The sequence below is a fragment of the Orcinus orca genome, chromosome 8, assembly GCF_937001465.1.
Source record: "Orcinus orca chromosome 8, mOrcOrc1.1, whole genome shotgun sequence".
NCBI lineage: Eukaryota > Metazoa > Chordata > Mammalia > Artiodactyla > Delphinidae > Orcinus > Orcinus orca.
Genome location: NC_064566.1, coordinates 78,273,513 through 78,300,760, shown reverse-complemented (window position 1 = coordinate 78,300,760; position 27,248 = coordinate 78,273,513). Strand labels below are relative to the sequence as shown.

The 27,248-nt window shown below is 40.0% G+C and overlaps 1 protein-coding gene across 1 annotated transcript in view; it reads left to right on the top strand.

Annotated features, from left to right (window-relative positions):
• Positions 1-14,260, top strand: part of LOC101279704 (lysine-specific demethylase 4D-like) — a 61,920-nt gene extending 47,660 nt beyond the window's left edge. Inside the window, 1 exon segment of the mRNA XM_049714091.1 lies at positions 11,851-14,260. Coding sequence (XP_049570048.1) covers positions 11,851-13,571 — 1,721 coding nt within the window. The 3' untranslated portion in view covers positions 13,572-14,260.
• Positions 14,261-27,248: the final 12,988 nt, after the last annotated feature.

Below are 27,248 nucleotides of genomic sequence, written 5' to 3'. Positions count from 1 at the left end.
AGTAGAATTTGCCGAAGCGGGTTGGGGAGTAGTGGCAGAGATAGTTAGGCTTATCAAAGGGGGGAGCAGGGATCAAGAAAGTTTGAAAAACAGTGAATTAAAGTCATATAAGTGCTTTAGTCATAAAAACTGAGAATTTATTTATATATTCTGCATTTTTTCAAATACAACATAATTATCAAATTTGACATCCATCACTCCAGACTCTGTGGTAGCCAATGGGACCCAGAGACTAAGAAGGGACCACGCTGTCCCCCAAAGTACATGATCTAGTAGAGAAGACAGAGGAACGATTAATACCCTTACATGACAAGTAGCATAATAGAGCATGTATAAAGAACATGAGAAAGAGAGGGATTGATTTCTAGTTGTTTGTGTTTAGAGTTGACAACATGAATCGACATTGGGGAGCATGTATAATCCTAGATAGTAATATAAATATTAAAAAATCCCATGAAAACCCTAATCCTCACAGCCTCGCATGGAGGACATGGCAGAGGTGTACAAGGATAAGGATGACCTGGCTGAGGGACAAGTACCACATGACCAGGGTCATCAACTCGAGATCAAAGGGGACTCCAAGTCAGGTTGTTACTGTGACATCACAGTGTATGTGTCTTTTTTTGTTTTTTTAATTAAGAAATAAATTTAGGTTTCATTTCAGAGGCCAAACATAGTCAACCTTTTCAGGTATTGAAGCCTCCAAGGAATTGGTTCTTAAGCTCCAAAATGTGCTCTTCTGACAATTTCTCTCCTATTTTATAGGCTCACCGCATGGATTTGCTGTGACTTAGAGGAAAGGCCAGGCTTAGGAAACAGACGGACCTGGCTCAAATCTGGCTCAGAACTCACTGATTATGCCATCTTGGACAAGCATCTGAACGCTCTGGTCCAGTTCCCCACGTGGCACACTGAGGAAATAAGATTATATAAAAAGATGTGAGTGAAGGCACCCTAGTAGGCAATCTGCTTCTGTCTCTACCACCACCGCAGTAAAGGTACCATCTCTCAACTGGATCTTTATAAATGTTTGTCTTCATTTATTCTGGGCCACTCCAGTCTGTCCATTTCTGCACAGAAAACAAATGTGATTGTGTCTCTGACATTGAAAGATCAAAAGCCTCAACATGATTTATATAATGTTTCTTTCCAAACTGCAGGACATGAGCCATTAGTGGGTCATAGAAACAACTTTGTGGGTTACCAGCAGCATGTTTTTTAAAGGGGAACAAAATAGAACACAGCAGAAATACTAGATTGCAATGACAATTTTAAGCATAAGGATTGTTACATGAAGCTTGTTTTCACAGTATGGGTCCGGGTTTTAGTATTTTCTGAGAGAAGAAATAAGTGCACCTGTGAAATAAAAATAGAACGATGGTGGGGGGCAGATAAGGAAGCTATGTACACTTGATAAAGTTATGGGGACAGAAATGAGCTGTTGAATATTAAAAGTTTGATAGGAGAAATGAAAAAGACAATAGAAGTAGGTTTACAAGATAAGGATGAGAGAAAATTTCAGAAGATAAAGCATAGTGGTAAGGGGATAGAAGATTGGAAGAAGAAAAGACACAAGAATTGGAGGTCCAGTCCATGAGGTCTGATATCCAAATACAGGAGAAAATGTACAGAGGGAAAAACTAGAGGAAGTTGTCAAAGAAGGAACTAAAAAGTTTTCATAAAACTAAAGAACAAGAATTTTGAGACGGAAGAAATTTAAGAGCACTGGGACAAAGAAAAGCTCCTATAAACTAATAGAGAGGAAGACAACAAACTAGGACTAGGAATCATACTTACATCTCCCTTATTCCTCATACCATACACGCAAAACAATAAAAAAAGTTAATAAAACAAACCCAGAAACCCCAGTTAGAAATAAAGGTATAACTAAAATCCAAATTAAAAGTACAACTACCGTAGAAAGAGGAAAAACCCCATAAGATAATATTTCTCTGTCTCTGGATGGGCAAATAACTTTCTAACTTTCTAAACATAAAGGCCATGAAAGGCATTACAAAGGAAAAGACCCACTCAACATTTTAATATATTAAACTGAAATATGTGCCAAAACCATTTAAAATTAAAATTAAATATAAATTGAAGAAATGGCAAACTGGGAAAGAACTATGAACAGATTAAACAAAGGGTTTAACATGTAAAGTATTCACATGAGCAGTTTGTAAAATGTTCATATACTGTGTAAAATATGCGAAATAGTCACATAATATATAAAATGTTGATGTCAGTAGATGAGAAAAAACACTAGAACCATATTAGAGAAAAATGGGCAAAGGATATGAAGCAATACAAATGGCTAGATTCACTGAAGACGAAAACGTCAATCTTAGTTGTAATTTAACAAGTATAAATTAAAAGTTGAGCTACAAAATTTTTTCACCTAAAAATTTTCACCAAAATTTTTTTCACCAAAATTTTTCACAATTATTTTCTTAACGAATTATTTTTCACCACAATTTTTTCACAATTTTTTTTCACCAATTGTTTTTTTCACCAAAATTTTTCACAATTATTTTCTTAACAAAGTATTAAAGATTGTTTTTCAGTGTAAAATTAATGGTGAGGATGTAAAGTGATATGTTTCTGGAAAGGTTTGGCGATACATTATAAGTATTTTTAATGTTTAAATCTTGCAATGCAGTAATTCCATTTCTAGATATCTAATCCAAGGCATTTCATTATTTAATGTTTTACCAAATATAGTGATCTAGGTACTGAAGTATAGGATATTTATAGGGGATTAGTAATACTTGTGGAATAGTAAAAAACAAAATAACTGTCCAATAATAGGGGGAACGTTGAGTCACTTATCTCCATCAAATAGAATTTATTTTGCCATCAAATAATATGGGTATAATTATTTTCAATAAACGGTAAGTAGACTTTCTAACTTGGGAGGAAATTTATTAAACACAGCATTTAGATATTGGCTGTCAGCAGAAACAATGGCTAACGTCTGAGGCATTCTGTCAACAATCCTCATTTGAAATAATAGCTTTGAAATATGCACGGAATGTAAAAGACAAGAAGGCTTTCCTGCTGTCCTGAAATTGTTGAGCAATCTGTACAATAAGCAAACTGGACAATGGCCACAGTGAGAGGATTTATTAAACTGACTTCACTTCTTACCTTCCCCAGTTTAAAACACACACGCAAACGCACACACAAGCGCGCACACACACACACACACACACACACACACACACACACACCAGGAAAGCTTGGAGGAATTATTTTTGCAAGACTCTGAATTTCCAGAAGTCCATCAAGTCTAATCATTCTGCTAAAAATACTTTTCTTCAATTGTCGGAATTGTCAAGTTTCCTTAGATGAAGAATTTCTGTGTTACTGGGGATACCATGCATAAGGGTAAAATGGAAGACTAACTGAAACGAAAGGGTACTTATTCTCAACTAGTACCTGTGGCTCCAATTGAAAGAAACATGGAGGCGGTTTCACAGTAAAAGCAACCATCTGAGACCCATAGAGAAGACATTTGTTTGGAGCACTGAATGATCACCGGAATTGTAATCGGCAAATTCTGAGAAGTTTTGATTTGCACAAAGAGTTACACTTACAAAATCACAGTGTTTCCTTTCGATGCTCAATATCTGAAGACTAATGTGTATCTAGATTATTTATTTTATATACATGGTAGCCCGGCATCATTCCTCCTAGGATCCTTAGAAATGTAAAAAGGAAATAATTTCGTTTATAAAACAAATACAGGGGACTTCCCTGGCAGTCCAGCGGTTAGTACTCATTGCTTCCACTGCAGGGGGACGAGTTTGATCCCTGGTCAGGGAAATAAGATCACACATGCCACGTGCAAAACCAAAAAATAAGAAAAGCAAAAACTCAACTCAAGGCTTGTTTTCATTGTCTATTAATAATTCAATAAGAAATGAGGGCCTGTTTGTTATTCGTAATCAGCATTTTATTGTTTATTAGAGGAAAGACCCTTAGCATGGTGTTTAAATTTTTGACATAATTTTCCTTCTAAATTGTTTCACTCTTCTCTTTTCACTTCTTTAGAGGAAGTTTTCATATAGAATGAAGAATTTGATTATATTTTTATATAGTTTTAAATAAAATCATTGTAGAAGAATTGTTAAGATTATAAATTAGGGTGAGATGGGCAGATTATCACATGATACAGATGAGCAGTACTTGTAGATCCTCAGGGTCTAGCTTGAGTGGTGACAGCTGTAAGTAGGAGAGGAAGGCAGGTGGATCCTTGGCTCCTTATATAAGGAAGGAGAGCACAGGAAGCCTCCCTGGGGTATACAGATGTCCCTGGGGCCTCACAGTAGACTGTCATGGGATCTCCTGACATCAGCGGCTCTATGTCTAGGGAGAGGGAGATGTAATAGCCAACGGTAACTAGGATACTGTATTACCATCCTTAGAAAAGAAGATTTCTAAAGGAAGAAGTTAATTTCAGGATAAAGATGATCATTTTGTACTAAACAAGTTGATTTTCAGGGGCCCAGTGGCCAGTCAAGAAGGAAAAGCAAATCAGAAGCGCAGGAGAAAGTCAGTGCTATTCGAGAAAGCTATGGCACTAAATAATATCTTCAAAGAGAGAGAGAGAGTGTGATACTAAAGAATGCTGTGAACATAAAAAGGAAATTTAAGGGGAAAAATAAAAAGTTGAGAGATGAGAATTGAGCTTTGAAATAAGACTGCATTTGTATAGTAGGAAAAGAAGTGGAACCAAGGAGAAAGAAAAGAACCGAAGAAGACTATCAGTGCCCTGGAGGTCGGAGACATTTTAGGAGGAAGGAGGTGTGCCATGAATCAGTGATGTAGAGAGATAAAGTCTAACCCATGGAGCAGCACTTGGGAGACAATGTGATGATTTACAGAGATGAATTTCAGTGGAGAAGTGGGGTCAGAATCAGAAAACAAGAGAGATGAGGAAATGTTTTTGTCAAGGTGGATTATTTTTGCTTATGTTTTCACATGTTGGGTATTGAAATGAAGGTAAGAGAATGGATGCAGCTTAAATCAGGAAACAGACTGATGACTGATGATTTAACTCTTTACAGAGGTGATAGTGATCATTTAATTGAGCATAGTTTTGGAATGCATGTGAGGTGTCTATTTAAGGAGTTTAAATGGCACGATTAGCTCTGGAGAGGGAGAGTATCTTCTCTTCCCCTGAGACAGGAGAGTAGGAAGAAAGATGGGGTGTAACCAAGAGGAGAGAGACTGCAGTGTGTGCCAAATGATTTTCGTTACTTATTTTTTTAATAAACATTTTTGGAGTGTGCAGTACATGAAGTACCAAGATCCCTTGGAAAATATGATGATGAAAAAGGCCTAGAGAATGCTCTCAAAGTAGTTTTATATGGAAGATAAGTCAAGTACAAAAATAACTGTAGGGATTGAGAACACAAGCTATTAACTTAAATATAAATTTTTCTATACCTCAGTTTCTTCCTCCATAAAATGGTAATAATGATAGTACCACCTATGTTTCAAGCATTCCATTCTCTTTCTAGCTTACATTTCCGTGTGTTTTAATAGAAGTATTTGACCTAATGGAGACATTCAGCCCGTGAATCAAACACACTTCCATTCTCCATCATTGCCCTCATGTTCTCATTTCCTTTTTTACCCAGGATAAATTTACTGGCCCATCATTTTAATCACTCTCTTATCCCTCCATCCAATCCATCAAGACACTTGTTCCTCTCTCCTTGAGATACACATGGCTGGAAAACCCTAACCCTGATGAAACCTTACTATTTGCTTTCTTCCCATCTTCTGAGTCCCCTTCTGCATGGAGGAAAATTCCACAAAGTCATACAATATGAGTTCAGGAAACACATCCAGACCAAGGCACACATAGGCTCTGCATTTCTTCAGCATCTACATGGAGAGGCATCCCATGTTGAGGAGGGCTTTGTTGTCGTGGAGGCCCCTTCCCCATTGCTCTTCCTTCATATAGGGCTTTGATGACAGCCACTTTATTAGGAAAGGGACCTTCAGACTGCTTGGGGAATTAAGCTGCCTAGATATCATGCCAGCCATTTACAGGAGCTGTCTGGGAAAGCCAGCAGCCCTGTACGTTAGGAGGCACCTGGGGACCTTGGGCCCTTTTGGATGCTATAGCCCTCCAGTCATGGAAGGAGTCTAGGCTAGCCTACTGTTTAGGCATCCTAGGATGAAAATATAGGTCATTTTTGAACAATGCTTCTCCTTTATAACAATCTGTCCCCAAGACCCTTGAGTGCTCCTCAGGTGTTTCTGGAATAGGAAGAGAGAGATTATTTGACTTCCACGCAATTTTTAGAGGCTAAGTTAACTGCATTTGTCACACTCCCTCAGGGATGAGCTAGATTGTCAACCACTTCCCCTCCCCACCATTTATTACCAATACATTCTATAGAGACCTCGAGATTGTTTCTTTTATCCTTTGACATTAAAGTTGGAAAAGGAGAAGAGTGCATTGATCCTCCGTTACCTATCTTCTGCATATTCCACGGTGCATGAGGCTCCAGGGCAGAGGTACAAAGAGCTACTACTGCTCACTCAAAGGGCCCCTGCCATCAGTATTCCGGTCTGCAGCAAACATTCGTTTGATGCACTCTTCAAAAGCTACCAGCAGGGGTCACATAGAGCAAGCCCTTCCTTGGTTATATTTTTTGTCCCTGATCCCAGACGCAAAGGATAAAGGTTTTATGTTTAAGCCAAATTGTGGTGACCTCTTTGGAGAGAGGGGTATTAGAGGATTGGGCCCCAGCCCCAGCTTCCTCTTGTCTTGAATGGACCCCAGATAAGTATAGGGACCTCTGGCACCTCTTGCAGACCATAGGAGATGTGGGGAGTTTCTATTACTTGGAACAGTGGCAGGCCAGCTGATCTTTCTCAGCCTTATTGGGGAGACTACAGGGTGAGGAAGGTTCAATGCCTTTGTTCTCTAAAGGCAGTTGAGCTCTTCGCCACGGATTTCTTTAGCATGGTTTTCTTCTCCTCTCCCTGGTACTTGTGCTCACCATATACTAGTGGTGTTTAATGCCCTGACCACTGTGCTACCTCCTCCCATTCTGGCAGCTTTCCCAGGGAAAACCCTCTGTACCTAAAAGGATCCTGAAATTTTTATAACCTTTCGATCTCATATATTTTCTTGCAAGAAATCTTAAAGTAAATATTTCAGGCAAAATACCTGTGTTTTGTGGGCTGATAACATTAAAAATGAGGCCTTTTACTAGACAGTTGGAAGAGCTGATTGCATTCAATTGTGTGGAATAAGGAATGATGGAGTTAGGGTGGGGCTGATTTGAGTAGAATCTGGAAGAGATACATGGGTACTGCCCATCAGTTCAAGTTTCATTTGGAAATCTTTTCTTGAGAGAGTACCTGTTTTCTTGGAAGGAAAATTGTCTCTTCTTTTATCCAAAGCAAGAATATCAGAGGAGACTTCACTGAGAAGTTGATGTTTGGGCTGAGGCTTGAGAGATGCCTGGGTGCAAAGACCATCAGACAAGAGTATACTGGCCTTTTTTGAGACACAGCCAGGAATGTGTTTGGAATGAGAGAGCAAGGAGCAGGGTAGAAAGGGGTGAGATCAAGAGGTGATGGTGGGCCAGATCACTTAGGGACTCTTAGGACATTCAAAGGATTCTAAGAGGGGTGGAATAGGTGTGCTTGAAGTTTGAAGACAGGGGAAACAAAGAATATTTGAACGGTGGAAATGAGGGGGGCTTAACAGGATTAGGAAACAGTATTAAGGGAGCACGTGAAATTGGGTTAATGAGATAGTTTGCTTTGTTTGTTTTTTCTTTTTTTATTTGTACACATATTTTCTGTCCTAAAATTATTACTATTACATATGCTCCATAGAGTTCAAGTTGAACATGGAGTATACATAGTGAAATTTATTTTTGACATTGTTTTCAATATGTTTTTGTTTTCACACACACACACTGTAGTTTATTTTTACAAGAGATAAATAAACTGACAGAAAGCATTGTAAATGGATGAACACAAGAAAAGCAACAATGATTGCAATTACCAAACACGAAACACACTCATACTATGTCATAATAGTGACATTCAGTCCAGTAATCTTCCCCTGTAACAGCTCCTTTACTTTGCAGTGAAAATTGACTTGTATATTTTTTGCCTCTGAGTCCTTGTGGGATTTTTTTTTTTTTAAACAGAAAGTCACAAAAATTATTATCATCCTCATCAGTTCTCTCATTCACATGTAATTAATTTTTTTTTCTTCTTGATATTTTGTAAGGCAGTGTTATGAATTCATCAGTTTGCCATTAGAGTTCTGAAAATGCTCATTCGTTCAGTTCCACAGTATAGTCAGTTACCAAAAACCTGTACTTGTCAAAGTGTTTTCCATGAATTCCTTGAAAATGAAACCCTTTTATAGGAACATTTTTGCAAAAGCATCACAGTACACGCAGTACTCTTTGTAAATGACAAAAGACTTAAAAATGACCACGGTTAAAGATTTGATGAAAGTTCATAGTAATGCGATTGACAAGGAAATTTAGTTATTTCTGAAATATACATTTTAAAGTAATAACTAGTATTATGACTTATAACATTATACCAGAACATATAAGATATTTAGAAGTTTTGTGTAATGTCTGAAACATTTATTTTAATGTATTTCCATACTAATAACCTAAAGAAAGTTTAGTATTAGCTGTTTTCATGTGTTTTTTTATACTGCAGGTTATTAGTCATCAATTTTATGCACATCAGTGTATACATGTCAATCCCAATCGCCCAATTCAGCACACCACCGTCCCCACCCCACTGCAGTTTTCCCCAGTTGGCATCCATACATTTGTTCTCTACATCTGTGTCTGAACTTCTGCCCTGCAAAGCGGTTCATCTGTACCATTTTTCTAGGTTCCTCATACATGTGTTAATATACGATATTTGTTTTTCTCTTTCAAATAACTTCGCTCTGTATGACAATCTCTAGATCCACCCACGTCTCAACAAATCACGCAATTTCGGTCTTTTTTATGGCTCACTAATATTCCATTGTTTATATGTACCATGATTTCTTTATCCATTCGTCTGTCAATGGGCATTTAGGTTACTTCCATGACCTGGTTATTGTAAATAGTGTTGCAATGAACATTGGGGTGCATGGGTCTTTTAGAATTATGGTTTTCTCTGGGTATACGCTCACTCATGAGATTGCTGGATCATATAGTAATTCTATTTTTAGTTTTTTAAGGAACCTCCATACTGTTCTCCATAGTGGCTCTATCAACTTACATTTCTACCAACAGTGCAAGAGGGTTCCCTTTTCTCCACACCCTCTCTAGCATTTGTTGTTTGTAGATTTTCTGATGATGCCTATTCTAACTGGTGTGAGGTGATACCTCATTGTAGTTTTGATTTGCATTTTTCTAATAATTAGTGATGTTGAGAAGCTTTTCATGTTGATGCATGTCTTTTTCCTAACTTTAATGAGAATGTTACTTTTGTTTCACTGTTAAGAATGATCCTTGCTATTTTTTACCTTGAAATTCTTTATCTTACAAAACAAGTTTCTCTTGATGCTTTGCAAGTAAGAATGTAAAATCATGAATGGATTTGGCATTTCATCAAATGCTTTTTTGGTACCTATAAGATGATGGTATTTTTCATTTACTTTGTTAATATTCTGAATTATATCATTAAATTTTCCAATGTTGAATCATCCTTCCTTTCTATTTGGTCATGATGAATTATTCTTTTATTATATTGCTGTATTTCTTTGGATAACATTCCATTTTATGTTTTCATCTATGCTTATAAATAAAGATGGCCTGTAGCTTTATTTTTTTATTTTCCTTTTTCGTTTTGTTATCAGAGGTAAGAATAGCCTCATCTGAGTAGCTTTCCAACTTTTTCTATACTGAGACAATTTGCACAATAAGAGTTAACTGTTTCTTTCAACTTTTCTAGATTCACATATAAAATGATGTGTCTCCTGGACTTTCAGGGGTCATACTTTGAAACAGCTTCTTATACTGGGGTATTATTCAAGCTTTCTGGTGTTTCTTGGATCCATTTTGGATATGTTTCCTCTCCAGAAAATTATTCTTTTCTCTTATCTTTTGAAAATCTTGCTGTCACGTTTCTCCTAAGATTCTCTTTTGAGATCTTAAAAATTCTTTCGTGCACTGTTTCATTCCTAGTGGTTTATTTTCCCCTTCTTTCTTAGGCTCAGTTATGCCCATGTTTTATTGCTATCATTAATTTCTTCCAAGAGTACTTTTGGTCATCAGTGTTTGGTGTTGTATGTGTTTTCTTTCATTAACTTTGTCTTTATTCTTAGTTATTTTTTACCCCTACCCCTTCTTTCTCTTCTTCTATTTTATAGCTTCTTCAATTGAATGTTTAGTTCATATATTTTCAATCACCCTTGCTTTTCCTTTTGGTACGATGAAAGATACCTGTATCCTTTAATGCTTTTCACCCTAAACTATATTGTAAAATGTATTTAAATAATTTAAATAAATTAAAAAAATATTTCACAGAAATTTGTAAATATCATCATAACTTGATGATTTATGACAATGAACCATTCTGATGGCTGTGTAACCAGCACCTGGCTTCAGGATAGAATATTCACATTATTCTAGAGACTTCCTCACACCCCCACTCACAACCTCTCTCTCTCACAAAGGTAACCGCTGGTCTGACTTCTAACATAGATTACATTGCCTCCTTTTTCTCTTTATATAAATGGAAGCAAAGAATAGGTATTCTTTTGAGTCTGGATAATTTTACTCAGTATTCTGTTTATAGAATTATTCTTATATTTTCATGTAGTTCTTGTTTATCTTCATTGCTGTATTGTATTCCATTGTATGAATATACTACAGTGTACTTAACCATTCTAATGTTGACTGGCATTTGAGTTGTTTCCAGTGTTTGGCTACTGAAATAATGTTGTTCTGAACATTCTTGGACTTGACTTTCATTGCACAGACATACGCACATCCTAGGCATGAATCATAGCACACGGGTAAGTTCAATTTTAGTGGATACTGTCCAAATAGTTTTTCAAAGTGAATGTAATGATTTCCATTCTCCTTACTAGAGTACAGGAATTTCCACTGTTCACAACAACACCATTTCTTGTACTGTCAATCTTATGAAATTTTAGCCTTTCTTTGAATATGCAATTATATTCCATGGTGGTGTGTTATTTGTAGTTCCCTAGTAACTATCTCCAAACATTAGTTTGCAACCTGTCTGTATTTTTTTTCTTAGGTTTTGTTTCCAATACTGCCCTGAAGACACTACATTTGGGATACCCACCCAGGGCTGGGTGATTCACTAGACCTCAAGAGGCCAGAGCCAAGTGTCGACCAAGGACATCACAGACTTGCAGGCTCAGCCAGCATCAGTCCTGAGCAAGGCTTCTGCCCAGTGTGGAGTCCCCTGCAGAATCAGCAAGCCTAAGAAATATTATCAACTCATTGCATTAAAGTCTACTGGGGGTTCCTGCTGATATACTCCAACCCATTTTTGAAAAAGTAGTGTTTTCCAGCATCCTCACCTATCCAGAACATAAGTAAAATCTTGAGAGTTTCTTGCTTATTAATGAAAGCTATGAAGTCTGCTGTGAAGTCTAAGTCCAACTGGGCCCAGAACCCAAGTTGTAGCATAATGGTATTTCATCCAACTAAATAAGAGTTTAATGATTTCAATAAATACATTGCTTATATGGAATCCAAGCAGGCCTGGCTAAGATCATTCCACCCCAGGACTGGAAAGCCAGAGAGACCTACGATGACATCGATGACATCTTAATAGCCGCTCCCCTCCAGCCGGTGATTTCTGGGCAGGCAGGTGTGTTTACTCAGCACCACAAAAAGAAGAAAGCCATGACCGTGAGCGAGTATCGCCGCTTAACAAACAGTGAAACACACCAGACTCCATTCTACTCTAATTTTGAGGATCTGGAGCGAAAATATTGGAAAACACGCCCCTATGGTTCACCAGTATATGGTGCGGACGTCAGTGGCTCCTTATTCGATGAAAACACAACGCAATGGAGCCTTGGACACCTGGGAACCATTCAGGACCTGCTGGAACAGGAGTGCGGAGTGGTCATCGAGGGTGTCAACACCCCCTACCTTTACTTCGGCATGTGGAAGACCGCCTTCGCCTGGCACGTGGAGGACATGGAACTTTACAGCATCAACTACCTGCACTTTGGGGAGCCCAAGACTTGGTATGCGGTGCCCCTGGAGCACGGCCGGCGCCTGGAACGCCTGGCCAGGGAGCTTTTCCCGGGCAGCTCGCGGGGCTGTGAGGCCTTCCTGCGGCACAAGGTGGCTCTCATCTCGCCCACGGTCCTCCAGGACAACGGCATCCCCTTCGGTCGGGTCACTCAGGAGGCTGGAGAGTTCATAGTGACGTTTCCCTATGGCTACCACTCTGGCTTCAACCATGGTTTTAACTGCGCAGAAGCCATCAATTTCGCCTACCTGCGCTGAATCGATTATGGCAAAGTGGCATCGCAGTGCAGCTGTGGGGAGGCCCAGGTCGCCTTCTCCATGGACGCCTTCGTGCACATCCTGCAACCGGAGCGCTACGAGCTGTGGAAACGCGGGCAGGACCAGACCGTTGTGGACCACACGCAGCCCACGGAGCCCAGCAGCCAGTTCCTGAACGCCTGGAGGGAGGTCCGCGCACCTGGGGCACCCACGCTCCGCCGGAGGCACTGTCCGTCCCGCAGCGCCTCGCACTGCCGTCCGCCAGTGGCCGCCTGCCATGGGACCCGCTGTCGAGCCCCTGTGGATCCTGCGTCCCCGACCCCCTTGCCGGCCCGGGGTTCTTGCTCTGCTGCCCAGTTCGGGGCTGCGGCTTCCTACAGCTCCGCGGAGCCTAGCCTGACTCCGCCGCTGACCGCAGGTCCATCTGCTGCGGGTCTCCCCCTACCTGGACGATACAGTCCTCGTCGTCGTCCTCGGGAATAGGGGACTCAGGATCCGACTGTCCAGGCCCGGACTAAGACGCGCTTGTCCTTAGACACAACACACCCATCTCTGGACTTCGAAGCTCAGCTCCCGTTTGCCGGCGATCCCTTGATGGACAACCCTGCATTGCTGAGCCCATGGCTGCAGCATCCTTCTAAGCCTTCCGGGTGCTGTTGCGCCCCTGATCTTCAACCCTTGGGTCCTCCATTGGATCCCGAAAATCCGATGCACCCTGGCCCATGCCTGCCATCTCTGGAGGGTATTACATCCAGTGTCCTTGACAGCCTCCCTTTGATTCCTCCCAACGTTCCTGGGACTGTGAGAGTGTTTCCCAGGGATGATGCTGGGAACTGCAGGGCCCCCGTGAACTTCTGTGAGATTTTAAGTTTGGACCACTCTTATGTCTCTAAGAGTCTTGTCCCAGCTGCAGAGACCAGTCTCCCGCACACCCTTGACTGTGATACCCTGGGGCTAAAGCTAGAGGCACCTGCATCTCTTGAGTCCTGCGAGGAATTCCTCACCAATGCATGGTATTCAATCTGTGAGCCCATGACTACTGAAGACTTTGCTAAATGTGACTTTATCTGACCCTCCACCCCAGAAACCACAGAAGCTCCCAGCCAAGCAACAATCTGGGCTGGGCCTGTCCTCAGTGGAGATGCTTTTATCTCCTAGAAATGACACATTTCTCAAGCTGCAGATGCTTTCTACCATGACAACCAGGGCTCCTAGCAGCCTCTGAAGTGGACCTTCCCACGAGGACAGCTGCCATAGAATGTTGTACCTCTCAGGTATTCTCATCCCGCTGCTGAACTTTGATGGTCCTTTGCTTGGATGGTATGGACACTGCTTGCTTCTGATGGCAGGGAATGGCCCAAACGTGGGGTTGCCTGGGCCCCTGGACACCAGCCGTGTACCTTGTTGCTTCATCTTCTGGGCCCTGCAAACTAAGGACACTGCATAGTGGCCATCTTGCACCCCTCCTAAGGCACTGTAGCTGTACAGGCAAAAGAGCCTGCATTTTCCACCACTTCTTTCTCTTCACCACAGACCATAAAAAGCTATAGTAGCAAGTTCACAGTGTGCTTCCAGCCTTATGCATTCCAGTAAGATTTTTTCTTTTAATTGCCCATCTTCGTACAGCCTAAAAATATCGTCTTTTTTTTTTTAAATAAATGTATTTATTTTTGGTTGCATTGGGTCTTTGTTGCTGCGTGTGGGCATTCTATAGTTGTAGCGAGCAGGGGGGCTACTCTTCATTGTGGTGCGTGGGCTTATTGCAGTGGCTTCTCTTGTTGCAGAGCATGAGCTCTAGGCACACAGGTTTCGGTAGTTGTGGCACGTGGGCTTAGTAGTTGTGGTTCGTGGGCTCTAGAGCGCAGGTTCAGTAGTTGTGGTGCATGGGCTTAGTTGCTCCGTGGCATGTGGAATCTTCCCAGACCAGGGATCGAACCCGTGTCCCCTTCACTGGCAGGATTCCCAACCACTGCACCAGCAGGGAAGCCATGGAACGTGCATTTTCAGACGCAGAAGACTGACTGATTGACAACTGTAAAACAAACAGACGCAGAAGGCCCATGCGAGGCAGTGCAACACGACCAAAGCAGGATATTCCTTGTTTTTGATAAAGCAACCCTTTAAAATAGGAACTTTCTGGAGACACTGTGAAATGAATTTTCCTTGTAAAATTATCATCCATCTTTCACACGTTTGATAAATATGTGCAATCTATCTACGATCCCCAGATGTGACGGCTCCGTCAGAAAAAAAATAAATAACGGTACCAGGTGCCATTCCTGGGCCTTGTCCCAAGGCAGCCAGTGGAAGAGTCTATTTTATTCTCTTCTCCCCTCATTAAACAGTAACAGCGGCAGAGAAGGAGAGCATTTGGATTTGAACAAATGGCATCCAATACCTAACATGCGAAGCAACTCTTTCAAGCGTTAGGTCTTGTCTGATCAGGAGGATCAGGAGGGCTTATTTTTCTGAAGACGGTTGGCAGCACGATCCCCTGTCGTTACCATCCCAACGCTTACGAGAATGCGTCATTATCCAGTCAGCAACTGGGGGGGGGGGGTGTGTGCTCTCAGCTGGGTTCTCCATCACCGCCTGGCGGAAGCTGTTATCCACATAGGACACCATCTGCCCCCGCGGCCCGGGCCAGGGTGTCTCTGCGCCCTCGGCCGCCGCCTCTGCCCTGCGTGCTCCGCCTGCCCGCCTCGGCCCAATCAGCCAAACCTCAGCGGCAGGGGGTCGGCGGGGCGAGGGTCGCGCGGCGCCCGGCGGCCGGGAGCTCCTGCTTCCTCCGCCAACTTCGCTCCGCGCGGCCGGGAACGCTCCCTCCGGACCCTGGCTCTACACGCCTCCCCGGCTTCTCTCGGGGACTGCGGCTGTGGCTCCTCCCGGCCCCAGCGGGCCGGAGTTATTTTTAGAGAGTTCGGTGAGAAGGTAGGATGCGGGGGTGGGGGGCACCAGCCTCCCGCTCCTCAGCGCGGAGGATCGCCCCCTCCTCCCGGGACTCGCGGCGCCGCCCGGTGCCCCAGGGAAGCACTCGGGCACCGCGGCTGCCGTCTGAGGACGGGCTCAGGTCCGGGCGCCGCGAAGTCGGGTCGCCTCGGCCGCCGTTCCCGCCGCGCCGAGGCTACGTCTACTGCGTTCGGCCAAGCCCTCCAACTGCTGCTGCCTCCTCTCGGGCCGCGCCGCCGCCTACCACAAGCGGCGCGCGCAGAGGCCAGAGCACCGCCCCGTTGCGCCCTCGGCCCGCTGTTTCTCGGCAACTTTGTTCCCGGGCTGCAGGCGCGGGAGGGAAGGGGCCGAGGGCAGTCGGGTCCGGACTCCCGGCGGCGGGCGTCGCGCACAGCCCGCCGGAGAGTGTTTGGGAAGCGGCGACTCCCCTCCTCTTCCCCGCCTCTTTCTCCTCCTGCGCCTCTGTGCATCCCCGCCGCTCCTCGGGGAGCACATCAGTGATGTTTTATGATGTTTCAAATACATTAAAATATTGGCTGAATTAAATTATGAATTAAATAAATTAAAATCATATTTTAATTAAATTAAAATATGGCTGAATCACTTTACTGTACACCTGAAACTAACACTGACATTGTAAATCACCTATACTTCAAGTAAAAAATAATAATAATTATTTCACAATACAGTGGCCCATACCAAAAAACATTTGGATCCTTCAGAATTCAGAGAAACATCTTGATGGTCATGTCTACACGTCAAACTTCTCACATTGTTAAACAGCTAGATATTGTGATTGCTTATTTCTTTACTGAAGGAAATCGTCTCTGTGGGAGAAAAGAATATTCCAGTCAAAATCAGTTTTTAAATTCCTATAAAGGTTTCCTAACCAAGAGTCATCCACCTCTCCAACAGTTTTCCTTCTGCATATAAGAAAATCAGTTTTGTTGTGGTGTTAGTTTCTTCCAAATAGCTTGCACATCTGGAGTTTCATTCATTCATTTCATTCATTTATAGCTCCAGGCGGTGTGTCCTAATTGGTCTGAAAAATCAATCAGTAATAGTACCAGCCAGTGATTGACTTAAAAGAGCATAGTTAATTAAACTTTTCTACTTTCATTATTTCATTTAAGTGTCACAACCATTCTATCAGGATTTCTTGTTCAAAATTACCCTGCTGGTAAATGTGGGAGCCAGAAATCACACTTTTGACCAAATTAAAATCCACAAGTCATAAGTTTCCAAGATGAGACAAAATGCAAGCAACATGTTCTCTAAGTAACTATGATAATTGAGTCAACAAGCATTTTCTGGTAAATTTACAGTTCAAGGAACAATCTATCAGCTTGGGGATGTAATGGCTAATAAAACAGCATCCTTATAAGAGATAATAAAAAATTTTAAAAAAACACGATTGTAAAAACGAAGAAATGTACACAATGCCACTTCGTCTGTCCCTCACCCATGATCTAGAAACTGCCTTTATTGCAACTCACTGATTAAAATGCATGAAAATGTGCATATACAAGACACAGTCACAAACTGAATATTCTCCTTTGATATCCTTTATCTCAAACAGAAATCACCATTAAAACTCAATTTCTGAATATATGAGTTAATAGGATTAATCTTTATAAAAGTGGGTCAGATTTCAGTCTTCTTATATGAGTATAGTAAGTTTTAAAATTTGTCATCCTACCTTTATTATTGACATCCTTGTATTTAAAAACAAAAAGTTAAGGAGAAGGGATTATTCTAAGTTCTTTGGAACTATTATCAAGAAGTCCTTCCCACTGTGAAATGATGTAACTCTCATTTAATGAAAATCAACACCAGAAAACAAATAATGCTTTTAAACTTTTATTTTGTAAAAAATATTTATTTGATCTGAATTTCTATACCACATGAATGGTCACTCTAATTTCTGATACTTATGCACAATTACAAATGTCAGTTTTCTGTAGACACCTTCATTATTGCTTGCTCTAAGTCAGAGGTTTCTGAAGAGTCATTTACCAACACTCAAAAACAATTTTTTTCTCAGATAATTTACTGCACTATCTACTTATCTTTTGCCAAATATTCTCTAGCATACACACATATTACCACTTGTAATACATTTATATGAGTAGAACAAGATGCTCCTAACCCATTCGTAGGATCTACACTAAGTAAAAAATTACCCGATCCCTGGAAACTACTTTCTGAGTCCTTATAATCTATATAAACAACCAAGGAATTCATAGATAATAGACCTAAAATCATCAAATTATTCCAAAAATATATAGCAAGACAAGATGGCAAAATAATTCATAAAAATGGTTGAAAGAATGTAGTAATTTTTAAAATTTGACAAATGAGAGCATTCCATAGAAACTACCTCAGTTTGCTGATAAATTAAGATTATTATATTATTGTTTGTTTTGGGAAAGTAGCATGGACTCCTCTTATGTAAACTGTGTATTTACCTAAGGAATATATATATGTAGTCTTATCAATGCCTGCTGGGGAAGTAATAATGTGAAGTCAGCTCAAGATCAAGGCTTCCAAGTTTGGTAATGGAAGCTTTCAGAAGTCACTGTAGTCGGTGAGCTCCAAACACCATCACTCTGTTCTGAAGAAGAATGAATTTGGCTCCTTGAATCTCCTTATATTGAGTCCTTGAAGACCACACCCACTTCTTTCAAGTGAGTACATTTCAGAGGTCTTTGGATGGGTGCTAATATGGGTAATTAGATCTCTTAAAATCAGAGGGAAAGATCTATTTAACACCCTGGCTAATCTTCATAAACACAGCTCCACAAACATCATCTCATCAAGAGATACAGATTTTACAACAAACCCACCCATGAATGCCACCTGTATATCTAAATTTCTGGACATCAAGGACTTTTACAACTTACAAAAAAGCTAGAACACATTATTTCATCAGTTAGTGACTTTAGAAAACCTGTTGGAAAAGTCGGAAATGTTTTACCTGAGGTTTGTTTATATTCTGTATTGGAGGATGCGCTTTATTGATTGATTTATTTTTGTATTTCAGTGTAAGACTTTAACGTAACAGCATTTTTGGCCACCAGAATGTCCCTCACACTCCATATCAAGCCCCCCAAGGCTTCCCAGCGAGAGCAGAACAGGAGATTCTCTGCCTGGCGCTCCTTATGCCAGCTAAGGGGGAACAGTAGAGAAAGGATGAGATGCCCCAGTTCAGCGACCCTCTGGGCCAAGGGAAGGGAAGAGGCGTTGTACTCATGTATGGAGTTTATATCGACTTATGTCTCAGTCCATTTAGTTCTCTGTTTATGCGGGGAGTTATTTGCCACCTTGAGCAAACCTCCATCCTATTTACCACTGGTTCCAAATATTCTTCGTGCAGTCACGGAAAACCAAACTGTGGATTCTGAAGAATCAGCTCAGAGCTTGGCACAGCGTTCTTAGAGCACTGCCTTGGCTATGCAGAAACCCTTGGGTCCAGCAACAGTCGGAGCTGGATGAGAGATGGAGGGAGGGAGCCCCATTTTCCAGGATGTCCCACTTTGTGCATATGCATGATTCCCCTAAGAGGTCACCATTCCTCTGCTTCCTTTGAGGTCTGGGAGTTTCCCTGGGTTTAGCTATTAAGGGATAGGGCAGGAGGTGCCTTTTGGTTCTGGGGCCATAGGACAGGGCCTCAGCAGGAGGAGACCCAGCTGAGCAGGTAACTATTCATGGGGCGGAGTGTGGGCAAAATGGATTGTTACCTTTTGGAAGCAGCAAGTCCCCCAGTTCTCCTGAGCCTCCAACATCACTGCATGGAGTCAGTAAAATGGGCAAGGTGTGGACTATGGGAATTCGGAAGGAAGGGAAGTGAGAGCCTAGTAGTTGTGGGGATGGGGGCAGAGCACTTTTTCTGTCAAGGTCGCTGAACAGAACATTCTTCCGTCTTTTTTTTTTTTTTTAATATGTTTATTCATTTATTTATTTGGCTGTGTCGGGTCTTAGTTGCAGCATGTGAGATCTAGTTCCCTGACCAGGGATCGAACCTGGGGCCCCAGCCTTGGGAGCGTAGAGTCTCGGCCACTGGACCACCAAGGAAGTCCTCCCTTCTTAAATTCAGAGAAAAAAAGCAGTGATGGGTGGAAGAGTTGCCTGTGTCCTGGGCAGTAGAGCATTTCTCTGGTCTTCTCCAGATATACCCAATCCAATCCTACAGGTAGAGGAGTCTGCACATTTTTTTACCTCCTAGAATTTCTCCTATCAGGAACTCCCAAATTCCCACCTGAACCGGGGGCTGCTGAGCTTTTCCTCCCTGGATTGCTTTTCCCCAGGTGAACCATGTCAGCACCATGACAAGGTCCAACAACTATAAATATCAACCAGGCTTCCATGTCTCTATGAAGTTAAATATTTGCCAAAGTGTGAGGATAAGAATATTTATTAGCAGTTTGCTAGCCGTAGTTAGACATTTTAAATATTTGACATGCGGTATGTGGACCTCTATTTGTACTCTTGCTCTGACCCCATAAATATTTTTATTTTTTTTTAAATATTTTGTATTTTAAAAAATCTTGGTAAAGTATGACAGTCAGAGGAACCAGCTGGGGGCGCCCTGTACAAGTCGTCAAGTGGAGCTTTCCTTTGACACCCACCTCTTCCCATTCTAGTGCCTGCTCCCCGTCCAGCTTCTTTGAAAATTGCTTTTGTCCTCTGTAACTACTGATGAAATAAAATTTATATTTTAAGGTAGGACAAGAGAAATTAAACATAAATTTCCCTTTCAGTGTCTGTTTAGGCCTCCTCTCTCCACAATGTGCGGTGTGCATCTGCATTACACATTAACCAGAGCTTCTGATGCTTCTTACTCACCTCTTCATAATTTTAAGTGTGATCATTTAAGATTAGAGTGTAGTGAATTCATAATTGTCAGGAAGTGAAGATCTAAAATTTTGCATATGGTGGTAATAGGATGTGTTCCTAGTACATCTGAACTTATCACTTGATGTGGTTCAGTGCAGGCCACCCCAAAATGTGCCACTTTGACATATTGGTTATACTTAAGAGACAACCAAGAAGGACACTCTGAACCTTCGTTGTCCCCCTGAAAGCAGGAAATAAATCTCCCATACAAAAGGTATCCTCCTGTTAACAGAATGTAAAAAGATATTCTAATCACCAAAGATAGGAAACTGAAAGCTAAGAAGGCTGCATAAACAAACTGTGTTATTTTACTAATTTAATACCCTAAGAGAAAACTTCTTTGTTTTGTCAATTTTTCACAAATGTATTGTTTCTTTGTCTAAAAGGTATAAAAGCTGCCTACTTGGGTCACTTCTCTGAGTCTCATTTTTCTATGAGCTCCCATACATACGAAGTAAATTTGTTTTTCTCCAGTTGATCTGCCATATGTCCATTTAATTATTAGAGCAGCCAAAGAATCTAGAAGAGAAGAAAGAAAAATTTTTCCTCCCCACACACCCATTAACAAGATACGGGATGAATTAACTATGACTTGAGTCTGCTATGCTATGAAGTAATTCCCGGGGCACATAAAGCCTGATCATCACTGAGGTAGAGCAAAGGGAAGAAAAAAACAAATGGTAAGTGCTGATGCCTGATCATTCAAATCTTCCACCTTGAGGTGAGTAGGGGATGTGTGAAGAATTTTAAACCACTGATTCTCAAACTTGCCGGAGCGTTGGAATCATCTGAGGAGTTTTGGAAAACTGCGATGCCTGTGTCCCATCAGAGAAGTTCTGATGTAATGTTCCGGGGCATAGCCTAAAATTGGGGAGTTTTAGAAACTCCCCAGGTGATTCTAACGTGCAATTTTGAGAACCATTGTCCAGATTTAAACCTAAAATGTTCCTCCGTTTCTATATGTACATTCACCATTCCACAGTTTTTGAAATTAGATTACTCAGAACTTGATATATTGATAGATAATATGTTATTGATTAAACAGAGTTCCATATATACCTATATATGGCATGGTCTGGCACAATATTTCTTTGATTATACATCTAATTTCACTTGGCACACATATGCATTATTCTTTTTGAGTTGAAAATGTGGCCCTGTCCTGCCTGTGTTGCCAGATTGGCATTGACAGTAGCGTGTCTATTAAAGCTGTCTAACTTTCATGTACTGGGATCCTGACTCTTTAAAATCAATAATTTTCATGACTCTCAGAGAGAGGGCTAGGTAGCATTGGTGCTTAAATCTTTGTCCTACCACCTGAGAAGCAGATTTTGCTGTCTGAGAGTAGGATACTGGTCACTGTAAACTTTGCTAAATATCCAATTTAACCTTAATTTTTAAAGTGTACTTATGTTGAAATGTGCTGAATAAGAATGAGAATTCTATCAGAATATAAGGCCACTGCTTCTAGGTTTCACCCCATTCCTGCTATGTCCCCTTATTGAATTAAGTAATTTAGTTGACCCCCATTGTCTATTGAAGGCCAAGTATGTGCCCAAGATACCATATGTTTCTCTCCATTTCTCTCATCAAATTGGTGGATGCTTAGATGCTTGGATACTACTAGACTGAAAATACTAAGAAAGTAAGGACAGTATTTTTTTAATTACTATATTCCCACTATCTTACACATGCTTAAAACATAGAATACTATAAAGATGTGGTGAATGAATGGATAAATAAATGAAAGAGCAAATATAAACAATATTTTTCTGGGATTAACAAAGTTTTCCAAAATACAGGTAACATAATAGGACTGAAAATAATAAATCATAATGTCAACAAAATGTAAGAAATAAACTGATTTCCAGATTCATAGGCCGAGGAAATTCTATTATTTTGAGACTTGAAATGACTATACTGTAATTTTATTCTATAGTTTGGATTTTGAGATTTCCTCAGGATGGCAAATATATAATAGTGGAAGATAAATATTCCTAGTGATGGGAAACAGAAAACAAGACTTAGAATGAGACAGTCAGGATTTATTTGTATTGATTTATTTTTATTTTTAAAATTTTTATAGGAGTATAGTTGATTTACAATGTTGTGTTAGTTTCAGGTGTACAGCAAAGTGAATCAGTTATGCATATACATATATCCACTCTTCTTTAGATTCTTTTCCCATATAGGCCATTACAGAGTATTGAGTAGAGTTCCCCGCGTTGCACAGTAGGCCCTTATTAGTTATCTATGTTATATATAGTAGTGTGTATATGTCAATCCCAATCTCCCAATTTATCCCTCCCACCCACTTACCCCCTGGTAACCATAAGTTTGTTTCCTACATCTGTAACTCTATTTCTGTTTTGTAGATAAGTTCATTTGTTCCCTTTTTTTAGATTCCACATATATGCGGTATCACATGATATTTGTCTTTCATGAGACAGGATTTAAATAGGCATATATATAAAATCACTTAGCATGAAGTGATATAAACATCATGCACTGACAAAAGCAAAACAGATTTGCATTTGCAAGAGTAACACACATGATTGAGAATTCACATTTCTAGAAATAGAATGATACATATACCCTGTAAGAAAGAAGAAAAAGAAACTGAATAAAGAAGGAAACAAAGAAAAGAAAGAAACCAAGAAAGAAAAACAAAGAAAATACCTTGGTGTATGGTCATGGGATAAATGATGACTGAAATGTGAAAAAATTGCATAAACTGTAATGTGCTAAATTCCATGAAACTGGGAGTTCACTTCTTTCAGATACTCAGGGCAAGTGAAAATCTCTCCAATGAGTTAGGGGGGAGGCTGATTTGCTCTAACAAAGACTGTGACTCAGAGGCTGTTTTTCTTTTTTCTTTCTTTTTTTTAGCGGGGTCTTCCCTGAGTGGCATGCGGGATCTTAGTACCCTGACCAAGGATGGAACACTGAAGTGGAAGAGGACCGCCAGGGAAGTCCCCAGAGGCTGTTTTTCTTTCACGTGTCCGTTCATATATAACAGGTAATCAAGAGGAAGATTGATATCTTCAATAACTGGCTTTTTTCTAAGTGCACAAAAAAGAGCTTATTGATGCCATCTCTTAGCCATCCTGAGAAAATATCCTGAGCAAGGGGATCTAAGTGTAAGAAAATAATGTACTGTGTTCCAAAGCAGTTGTGTTTCCACCCTATTGGGTCAAGATTAGGCACATGACACACCAAGCTTCAAAACTTATCTGGAAGTGCTGGATGCACATTAAAAGCTCTTGTTGGTTTGGTTTGGTTTGGTTTAGAAGACAAAAATTCAATGACAGGAACAGCAGAAGAAATATACATGAGGTTATGTTCCATGAAAATAAACTGATCTTCAACAAGAACGATGTCATCGTGTTCTGGGTTAGAACCAGGAATGAGTTCTCCAGAAGAGTAAACTCTGCTTTTCACCATCGTCAAGATGTCGAGTGTTTACCTTTTCAGCATCTGGCTCCTAAGGGTCATGGACAAGGAATATCTACTTATCTTTGAATCTCTGAAATAGAAGACTGAGTCAGAATTGATTCTCCAAATTTGGAAATACTTATCAGAAATGTGCCCTTATTCTGTCCATCTATATTACCTAGCTTTCATAGAACACGTTCTCTCTACTCTTCTCCCCTGTTTCATGTAGCCCTTCATTAACTAACAAATTTCTTTATCAGCTTCTTTTGACAAACTGCATCTCTCCAGGTGATCTCAGATTGTGTAATTTTACTTTATTTGCCTTCAACTCATCACTTCTTTCCATTCCCACCTAAAATTCCTGAGTGCTTGCTGTTGACACTCAAATTTCAGTGAGCAACAGTCATTACACCTTGAATTTCATAAGCTTAATTTTGCCCCTTTTCAAAGAAAGTTTTATACCTAATATTCTTCTTATTTAGTTTGCATTTAGTTGTACATACTGGCAGAATTAGCTACTATGGGCCTTTGGACTTGTCTTTGATTGGAAGGTGAGGAAAATGTGTACTGGATACATTTTCTTAGTTATAATATCAAGAATTTCTTATTCTAAAGACATTTCTACATCTTTCAGTTTTGATGACCTTTATTAGAATTAATGTCATCTGGGTCATATTTACAATTGAGTAATGAAATCAAGGTGAGACCACTGGGAACACTGCCAGTTAAACCCATCATGTGAGTCTTCTCATCCCCAGAAGAGGTTATTTATTTATTTAGCTGGTCACTTTCTTTTTCTTTTTTTGTGTCAGAGATTTTTCAAAAGAAGATTCTTCAAAAAAAAAAAATTATTCAGAGAAGATTATCGATGGAAATAAAAAGACTGATACAGAAAATTCAGCATATGTGTAGTTTAAAAAGGGAGATAAACATGTAAAACAGAGAATGTATAAAGTGAGAAGAGAACATGGCCCACGATAAATTCCTGGGAAAGCTATAATTTTAAAGAAACATTAAGGAAAATGAGAGGAATAATGGCAAAATAAAGGAAATAAATGGTACTTTGAAAGCATAGACTGAGTGCTTACCATGTGAGCTCGATTTTACCAGCACCATATAGTTGACCTTTATCACTGCAGCTAAAGATACTAAGAATTAGCGGAGATGACTGCCCAGGTTCTCCTCCTGTCGGCTTTCCTTTGATTCCTTGCTAGTGACTAAGGATTCAAGATTATGTTAAATATAGTTCCTGTTATTAGATAATGAAAAATGCAGAAAATATGATTTTCATCCCCAGCTCAACTCCTGATGTGTGATTTTGGTCAAATTTCCTCATATCTCTTTGATATTTTATTATATTTTTTAAACATTTTATGTCTTAATTTTCTATCTTTTTTATAGGATTTAATTTCTGTCCACCTAAAACATTTGTCTTTTAGAGCATGAAAACGTTCAAACTTTGGGGGAGTCTGAATTGTACAAGCATGCCACTGTTTTAAAGGGAAGGGCTTAAGTTTATTGTTTTCTTACTAGAGAAAATCATAAGGAAGTACCTTTTATTCAAAAGATAGGAAGAAAATCTACAAAACACTGGAAGAAGAGAGACTTGTTGCTATGTGGAAAGGAGATAAGTAGCAATTGTTTCCTTCAATCCCATTTGAGGAAAAGCATCATTCACTCTGTGTTACTTTATCTGCAGCCAGGAGGAATTCTTCCTATGTGAGTTTCTCCCCTCACCGATGGTTCATTTCCAAGATACCTGGGAAACATCCACAACTAACCTGCATTAACATAATCCTTTTAAGTAGAAAAATCACATTTACTGAAAGGAAGCAGGCTGTAAAAATCAAAAAAGGATGATGAAGAAAAATTTGTCTGATTTGTAGAGCCTTGTGCTTGGAAGATCAGCACAGTTTCTAGAGAGTTAGAGTCCAGGGAAGCTTCTCATATGGAGTGAAGGAACCATTGCCTCAGTAAATGTTCAGACTAATCTGACATAATTTCTCAACAATTCTGTAGTAACATTGTTCTTCATTAACCAGGTAAAAACATACCATAGAGTCTATTATTCCCCTCAACATCCTATCCTTGAGCGCAAATCTGTAATTCTGTATATATCAAAAAGTGTGTCTTTTTTTAGGAAATGTGTGGCTGGACTGTATAACTATTTTTTTTTTGTATTTCTCTTCCATATTATTATTTATTTGTTTATATGTTTATATTCTTATAAGCAAGTTTTCCACTATCCTCTGTGTTACTGCCTTACATGCTCTAGATTTTATGCACAACTTTAGGAATCAGTTAGCATATCTATATAAACTATTTTATGGATCTTATTGTCAATGAAAATTCAATTAACAGTCAAGGTAAGGGAAAAAAAGAGCATTTTACTCAAGCCAAACTGAGGAGTATAACCCAGGAGACAGACCCTCAGGGGCTCTGAGAACTATTCCACCTGTTAGAAATGGAAGGAACAGTCACATAACTTTTCAGGACAAAGGGATCATACATCCAAATGACATATTGATATTTTATATAAAGTTCACCAAAGATATACAGTCCAGGTAACTCATACAAAGTTAGCAGCAAGTCGTTATGATCCCTTACAGAGTTGAGAAAGAATGTTCTTCTTCAAGAAGTTACATTGCCAACAGTAGAGGAAAGGGAAGCAAAGGATCTTCATGCTCGAGTGGGCACCCCCATGTTTGAGGAGGTCTAGTTAGTGTGGAATGCAGATGCACACTGCACATGAGGGAGGGAGAGAGGAGGCCCAAACAAACACAGGAAGAGAATTTTATGTTTAAATTTTCTTGTCATACCTAAAAATACAAATATTATTTCATCATTATCAATGTCTCATCTACTTTTTTCCATCAACTAGTGCAGTGGATTCAAATGGGGGTGATTTTTTCTTTCAGAGGGTTATTGTTGATATGTGGAAAAATTTTTGTTTGTCACAATTGGAAGTTACCATTGATATTTCAAGGGTAGAGACCAAGGATTCTGCTAAACATCCTACAAGGCAGACCTACAAGAAAGAAAAAAACAGTCCCAACTGTCAATTGTTCTGATGTTGAAGAAGCCCTGAACTAGAAAATCTTAATATAGATGAATAGTAAGACTTTTAATTAGCCAGTAACAGGAAAGAACAGGCAGGGATAAATGGAAAGCTAAGAATGAAAATAAAATGTTGTCGGTCTAAGATTTATATGGGATTCCCTGAAATCACTCTAGATGATTAAATTCATATCTACTAGCAAACAATATTTTGACTTGGAATTTTGTCACTGTGATTTGAGACTTTCTGCCTTTCAATCTGTAAACATATTTTTAATACTGTGACTAGTACATCTGAATACATTCCTTGATTATTTTGTTGCTTATTTATTAACACTTGTTTTAGGTACTGAGGAGTAGCCATGAACAAGACAGACATCATGCCTACCCTTATGAAGGCTATAGTCAGGG